Source organism: Vicugna pacos, chromosome 21, assembly GCF_048564905.1.
Source record: "Vicugna pacos chromosome 21, VicPac4, whole genome shotgun sequence".
Taxonomy (NCBI): Eukaryota; Metazoa; Chordata; class Mammalia; order Artiodactyla; family Camelidae; genus Vicugna; species Vicugna pacos.
The window spans coordinates 21,541,656-21,549,575 of record NC_133007.1 but is presented as its reverse complement, the minus strand read 5'-3'; the positions used below and the strand labels follow the sequence as shown (position 1 = coordinate 21,549,575).

Here is a 7,920-nt window from a genome sequence, read left to right as displayed (position 1 = left end):
CCCTCCTTTTGCATATATTTTCCTGATTTTTACCCTTGACACCTTTTCTGGGATATGGTCTGTCCACATTTGTCTCCAAGAAAAAGCTATTCTGGCCAGCCACGCACCCACGGGGAGAGGGACCAGGTAGGGCATGAGCGAGTGGCCATCCCATGAGATTAAATGCCTCCCCGGATCCGGGGACCCTAGAATTTGCGGTTCCATAATGAACAAGGCTGGGAGACACTGACAGCTCACCAGGAGGCCAGTTTCTTCTCCAGCAGGAGTCCAACAGACATGTGTTTATTGATGGCCCACAAGTGCCCTTTGTCTGCTATAGAGGAAAAAGTACTGAATAAAGAGGAGACACATGAATTTAATTCAAGAAAAAAATTCAGGCTGCTTCTAAATTCCAACACAATTTTGTATTAAATTCATACATTAAATACAGAGTGGGGCCATTGAAGAATCAGATTCCATGCAGTATCACCTGTTGGGGTCTCTGAGTAAGATCTCTTCTAGTTCATCCTCCCTTTCTTGGGTTCAGCCAGAGTCTCAGCCCTGCTCCCCACAGCCCTGTGGAAGGGTCTGTCTTGAAGACTCAGAGGAGCCCAGCATAATGTCTGGTTCCCAATCACTCAGCAGTCTGAGTCCTCCCTCCATCATGTGCCATGGGGAGCACTCATGGTTGACTCAGAACCTAAATACAATATTGTTTCTGACTGTGAAGAATGTGTAAAGAAACCAAAGTAGATTCCTAATAATGTGTTTCTGTAAATCAAACGTCATACTATAGACAAAGCTTGTCCCACGGCCAGATTATCAAGATGGCATGGGCTCTGGCTGGTTTTCCCACTCAGAGATGGGCTTGCTTTGCACCGTCTAGTTTCACCCCTGTCTATACACCTTTGTGACCACCTGGCCAGAAGTAAAGGCTTAATATGTGGTGGAGGAGTTTTTCCTCTGTGTTTGGGTGAAGTCCAAGCCTGGCCCCTTTGGAGAACCTGCCAGCTGGCTTAAAGCTATTTTGTCCACTTTCACAGAGTGGGCTGGTTCTCTTCCTCTGAGTCCCCATTATCTTTCCTTCCTCTTTGAAAGATGGCCTGGGCAAGGGAAGGGTCTAGAAATGTGGTCATCCTTGATTAGAGAGGAGGGAAGACATATAACAAATTAGGAAACCAGGGGAAGGGAATCTGGATGCTAATAATACCACCAAACATTTACACAGCACTTAAAAGATGACCAGTACTTGGACTTCCTGGGTGTTCTTTTGTGAACTACCCAATACCTCTACCCATTCTTGTCCGGTCTGTTAAGTTGAGATACTGTTTTACAGCCTTGCTCTTATACTGGCTGTTAGAAATCATTTTCAAAACAAAATATAGACCATGAACAAACTCCTGTATCCTCTCCAGACTGGGAATCGTTCCAGAGAGTCATGCAGTATTGTCCATTGGACTGGGTCCCAAAGCAGAAGCTGGGCTGTAAGAGAGGGGATAATGGCTGCAGCAACTAGGGATAGACGCAGAAGTTCTCCAGCTCCCTGCGGCTCAGTCGAGCAGAGTTCTTGGCTGTGGATGCTCTGTTTCCAACCTGCAGAAGACAAGGAGAAATTCAGGCCCTCCCACAAAGAGATCCTTACAACAACCCTGTGGGCTCTGAATTATTATTCCCATTCATAATTCATAAAAGAAGGAAGCTCGGACAGGTGAAGCAAATGACTCAGGGTCAACAGTGTGAAGGACAGGAAAGGCTTGAATCCAGATCTTCTGGCTCCAGTTCTAGTGCTTTTTAACCACACTGAGTTTCTTCATGACCCACCTAGATTGCCTCAGCCCACACGGTATCCTCTACAGCCCTGGACTGTCCAGTTGGCCTTAATGTGTGGCTACAGCAGAAGTGCCAGGAATCCCAGGAAGCATCCATCTACCCTCTCCCTTGTGACCCGGTGGCAACATCTTTATTGGGCCACAGGTGGAATCTTGGGTGTAATATGAGGCTGATGATTCAGGTAATCTCCATGCCCTAAATTTTCTGGATATAAATGGAAAGGATAATTCTACCTACCTCATAGCATTCTGTGAGGATTAAATGAGAGTTCACATGAAGCCACTGGTAGGCTACCATATATATAATAAACTCCCAATAAAACTGAGTCCTTATTTTCCATTCCCTACATGGCCTGATGGGAATCAATTCATCCACCAGCTCAGTGCTCACATTCATGCAGTGTTTATCCCAACAGCAACTGAAAATCATCTATGTCCTGGAATGGTACCCAATTAATTGCTAATTTGAGAAAATCATTTAGATTCATTTATCATCCCTTCTCTGTTCCCCATCCCCCTACACACACACCTTTGGAAAGGAGAGATGTCCAGTGTATGGCCCACAAATGGGAACTCATTGAGAGTCAAACTCCAAAACAGGATAGGACCTGAGTTTAGACCATCTCTTTGAAACTCAGTTTCTTTGTCTCTAAAATGAAGATTTGGATTAGAAGGTCCCTAAAATCCCCATAGCACTGAGACTCTATAGATGACTTTTCACAAGTGTACAACTTCACGTCTATGCTATGAGCACTAAACCCAATCAGAAGGAGTTCTGGAATCTTACCTCTTCATAGATAGTTTTACTGAAGGAAGGGCTGGGGCTTCTCTTCTTGGATCCAGACTAGAAATTCAAAGGATAAAGAGTATTTAACTTCAAGTTAAGGAATGTCCCATTCCTAACTCTAATTAGAAAAGATACATGCTCCCCAATGTTCATAGCAGCTCTGTATACAATAGCCCAGACATGGAAACAGCCTAAATGTTCATTGACAGATGACAGGATAAAGAAGCTGTGGCATAATTATACAATGGAATACTACTCAGCCATAAAAAAGGAATAAAATAATGCCATTTGCAGCAACATGGATGGACCTTGAGATTGTCATTCTAAGTTAAGTAAGCCAGAAAGAGAAAGAAAAATGCCATATGGTATCACTCATATGTGGAATCCAAAAAAAGAAAAAAGAAAACACTAATGAACTTATCTACAAAACAGAAACAGACTCACAAACATAGTAAACGATCTTATGGTTACTAGGGGGGGAAGGCATTGAGAAGGGATAAATTGGGAGTTCGAGATTTGCAAATATTAACTAGTATATAAAAAACAGATAAACAAAGTTTCTTCTGTACAGCACAGGGAGTTATATTCAATATCTTCAAAATCTTATAGTAACCTATAATGAAAAAGAATATGGAAACAAATATATGTATGTATATGTATAATTGAAACATTATGTTGTACACCAGAAATTGACACATTGTAAGCTGACTATACCTCAATAAAAAGGAAGGAAAGGAAGAAAGGAAGGGAGTCTCACTCTTAACTGATGTGAGAGGTCCCAAAAGAAACTCAGGGCCCAGAAAGTCCCTGAAGTATCTTCAGCCAGAAGTGAATAGCATTTTCTACCCTGGGAGTAAACAATGGTGTTTCTGGTCTCCAAAGAAGACACAATACATACTTGTCTATGATATAACATTTCTAAGCCAAAGTCAGAATTTAGTATCCCACACCCACATACCGCTAAAATTCATACATACCCCCATTCCCAGCACACACACACACACATCCTTCAGACAAATCTAATACAAATACTACCTCAAACCATGTATCTCTTCAACATGTAGCATACATAAACACCCCCTGGGTAAAGAATTTCGACACATACATAAGTACCAACCCTAGCACATACTCTGAACATGGAGAAACACTGGACACACTGATCTCAGAAGCACTTTCAGTAGTATACAGAGTCTCCATAACATAATACTGAACCATGTGATCATGGTGCCTGTGACCATCTATACGTCCATGAATTATAGCAAACAATTTAAAAATAAATATCTCTCATGGTGGAATCCAAGTTGACTGGATGACTTACTGGAAGGAGGGTGGACAAAAAATCTGAAAGTCTTCCCGAACCTCTTCCCCATTTGACACAAACACATGATTCCTGTCCTGCATGTACTCAGCACTTCCACAGTTTGGCAGACTCCCAACTTCCCATACCACCATGGTAAGGTTTTGGCTTCATAATGTGACTTCAGCCTTGGAAATATCATTCTTCCCACTTCCCTCCCTCCCACCCAAAGTGGAAAAACGCCTTTGGGCACTAGGATATCCAACTTTGTGCTTCCAGGCACACATAACAGCTGTGAGCTCAGCTTGGAGCAAGATTCAAAGGGACCGTGATGGGTTGCCTTGGCCTGGAGGCCTCCACGAACAGGTGACTGGCCAGAACCTTTGTCTGACTCCCCGAAAGTCAACATTGTGTATCTCTAAGTCCAATCTAACCCTCTAGCTCCAGGCTATATGCCCTGGAAACCTCACCAGTATCTCTCACTGTAGCCTCAACTGGTCTACTGAGGACTCCATGGTCCCTCAGCACAAACCACTCCCTTGTGTCTCTGATTGCCCTCTGCCTCCCACAGAAACTCTAGGAGACTCCTTCAGTCCGCTCTTCTCCTAGACTCAGAGCTGCTCTTTTTCTCCAAACAGAACCAGAAAGGCATTTCTAGTTGACCCATTAACATTTAAACACAGTCATTTAACACAAGCTATTCAGGATACACACAGTGGAAGACAGCTCACTCAGAACTGCACACACACACACACACACACACACACACACACACACACACTCTGCAAACACATGCCTGCATATGCTCAAGCTAAAATACATGTCTGCATAAACAGTACCCCCATGGAGGAGACTTACCTTCCGAGAAGACTGTACTAATGAATACAATGTATTTGCAGTTTCTTGTGATGTGGAAGCAGAAGACTAATGAGAAGAGAAGTAAAACCATTTCAGAAGCATAGATCCAGCACAACCCTGGGGAGGTAGGCATCGTTCCATTCCTCCCCCTCAGCCTTGCCCAGACAGAAGCTTTAAGCGTTAGTGAAAAGAACCCTGGAACAGTCAGGATGCCAGACAAGCTGAATGCTAGTCCCACTCCGTCATTAAAGATAGCTGCTATTTGCTGAGTGCTTACTCTGTATATATTTTCCCCAACCCTTATAATGCTCCTATAAAAGAGGAATCACCTTAATAGGCCCGATTCTACAGATGAGATTCAAAAAGGGTAAACAGCCCAATTCAGAGAGTGTGCTCACAGGAGAAGTGCGATGTAAACCCCAGATTCTCCTAGGTTCTTTCCTCAGTACCTCACTATCTCCCTTTGGCAACATGCCTTTCCTCTCTGGACCTGAACCAGGTGTCCTCAAGGGCAGGTAACCATCTTCTTTTTAAGATGCCCCAAAGGAGGCATCTCATTCTTACCAACATCTCAGTGTGAGAAGAACTCTTTCTTGCATTTATTCAAATTTTTCTTGTTAGAATTCAATGTGGCTAAAGCCAGGAAACTGGCAGATATCAATGGCTCTTACATCTCTCCTGGAGGCTCTTTGACTTTGACCTACTATCAGTGAATCATGTTCTCTTAGGGGGAGCAGGAGGAGGCAACACCCTGCTTGGGAATTTCAGAGAGGCACTGAGTGGTTGGGCACCTCCCTCCCTCCTCTCTTTTCCATTTTTCTCCTCTCCTCCTCTATTCCCTTCTTCCCCTTCCCTCTTCCTCTTCCTTCTTTTCTTGATCTTTCTCTGAAGCCTATAACCATTCTCCAAGAGTTTTCTTTGTCTGGTAGCTTAGCCTCCAAGCTGAAGAGATTGCTGCTCCAAGTCTTAATTCTTAAAAAAAAAAAAAAAAAAAATCATTTTTATCAGAAATTTTCATCACTGGCCACCAGGGAGCAGCATTTCTCTTGAGAGAGCTTGGGGCAGTCTGGGTTATCAATAATGGCATTTTAGCAGTCAGTATTAGAGGCTGCTTCTCCAGTTTATGTGAATTTCTACAATACTGGAATGTTAGAGATGAAGTAGGTAGAGATGGAGTAAAGATTCAGAAACCGCTTGGCTCAGCTTTGCCACCACCCAGCGATATGGCCTTGAGCATGTTAGTTCATTTCTGAGTCTGTCTCCTCAGCTGTGAAATAGAGTTTGTATTAGACCTACTTCATGAGCTGGTTTTGTGTGATTCGTTAAGAAAACAGGCATATTAAGCGTTATAAATGTTACTATCAAATCATAATAAGGTAAAAGAGAGCAACACGGATGCATTCTTTCCTGAAAACAGGTATAGTCAAGGGTGGGGATAGGAGGACGAGGGCCCCAAGAATTGAAAGCAGCAGAGAGGGAAACAGAAGATGAGCCCCCGGACAAATTTCCTCCTCCTACCAACTTTATCTGGACCACACTTGCTATCAGGCATGGAAGGAAAACGAATGTCTGCATCAGGGAGAGGAAGGACGCAGCTCAGTGGTAGAGTGCGTGCCTAGCATGCACGAGGTCCTGGGTTCAAAAATAAATAAGTGAATAAACAAAACCTAATCCTCCCCCTGCCAAAAAGACTTTTATAAATGTGGCATAGCACATATTTGTTAAGCAAATATCTGCTTTTTTCATCTTGTTGGGTATAGTTTCTATTTGGAGGTAACAATGGAAACTTTTGGAATCCCCAAAATGATGCTCAGATTTAATTCATTAAAAAAAAAAAAAAACCTGCATTAGACTTTCCACCTCTATTCAGCTGACAAGACACTCCAGAATTACACTCATCTTTACAAAAAGCTTAAGACAGCTGAGGCCAAGCTGTCTCCTGGACTCCAGGAGCACCAAAGTCTTACTCTGCCATTCAAGGGTGTGAGTTTCTAGGGGGTGTGCGGAAGCCCCGTGGACAGGTATGGAAGGGATTCAAGAAACCAGAGTGGTACCTGGGATTGGATCACAGAGTAGATGGTGATCCCTGCTCCAGGGGAGTTAGGCTTCTGCTCCTGCACAAGAAATAGTAAAGGGACATGGGTCACATGAGCAGACAGCTGTGTCTGTCCAGATTTGGGTTGAAGAGGGAGAGACAGCACAAGAAAAGGGGCTCCCAGGAGCCTAGGGGGCAGGGAGGTGGTCAATGGTCACCTCAAAATGAAGAGAGACAGTAGAAGGAACGACTCACCGAGCAGCAGTGAGTGTCAGGAGGGAGGAACTGCCCAGGTGTAGAGGGATTGCATCAAGTGACCCTGCCCACGGGGTGTCCTGTCACTTTCTTTATCTTGGTAACTTAGAAACTTGCCTTTGCTGACTTTCTGACTAAATTTGCCACATAACTACTGGTAATGGGCTGAACTTTGAGAAGGGCTGTGATCTGAGACTTACCTAAGGACACTGAGATTCAGGGACTCTAAATGTTTTAAAGCCCCTTCTCTTAGGTCCAGCTTTGGTGGCCAGCTTGCTCTTGGCCCCAAGCCAGCCCCCCGGGCAGCTCTGGCGCTGGGTGGAGCCTGGGACCCCAGACCAAAGGCAGGAGCACACGCCCCTCCTGCTTCCCTCTTCAGTCCTGCCCCACCCAAGATGGGACTGGAGGCATTTGATGCTGCTCCCTTCTGAGCACACATTGCCAGTTAGGGCTCCAAGGGGTAGCCAGTGGAGACCAGTAGGGTCCATTAGACGAGGAAGAAACTGAACCCCTCAGAAGCAGTAAGAAGCTAAGAGAAGAAGAGAAACATCAGCCATCCTTGGAGGCTGGAGAGTCATGGGCATCTGACAAAAACACAGGAGTTTCTGCTTTTCTCTTCTGCCCAGACCTGAGTGAAGTGTCTCCAGGAAGGTCGAAGCTAGGCCCCAAAGTGAGACCATGTGAAACTTGAAATTTAGACCTTCAAGCAGAATCTTGGGGACAGTAGAGGCAGGCCAGGGAGAGATCAGGCCACGGAGGGAGGAAGTCTTGTGTCAGATGCAAAGTAACAAGCCTGAATCCCCAAGAGGTTTCTTCTACTCCCAGGAGTTATTCTCCCTTGAATTCACCTCCGTTTACCTACTCTAAAGCCATCTTCATT

The 7,920-nt window shown here is 44.5% G+C and overlaps 1 protein-coding gene across 4 annotated transcripts in view; it reads right to left on the bottom strand.

Annotated features, from left to right (window-relative positions):
* Nucleotides 1–15: 15 nt before the first annotated feature.
* CD244 (CD244 molecule) overlaps nt 16–7,920 on the bottom strand; it is a 30,160-nt gene continuing 22,255 nt past the window's right edge. Inside the window, exons 6-9 of one of the 4 annotated variants that reach the window (XM_031689194.2) lie at nt 6,805–6,864; nt 4,751–4,816; nt 2,596–2,652; nt 16–1,572 (exon numbers count right to left, since the gene is read on the bottom strand). In XM_031689194.2, coding sequence (XP_031545054.2) covers nt 1,492–1,572; nt 2,596–2,652; nt 4,751–4,816; nt 6,805–6,864 — 264 coding nt within the window. In that variant the 3' untranslated portion in view covers nt 16–1,491. The remainder of the gene's footprint in view (nt 1,573–2,595; nt 2,653–4,750; nt 4,817–6,804; nt 6,865–7,920) is intronic. The other 3 variants (XM_015249086.3, XM_072946268.1, XM_072946269.1) reach the window with 3 other exon arrangements.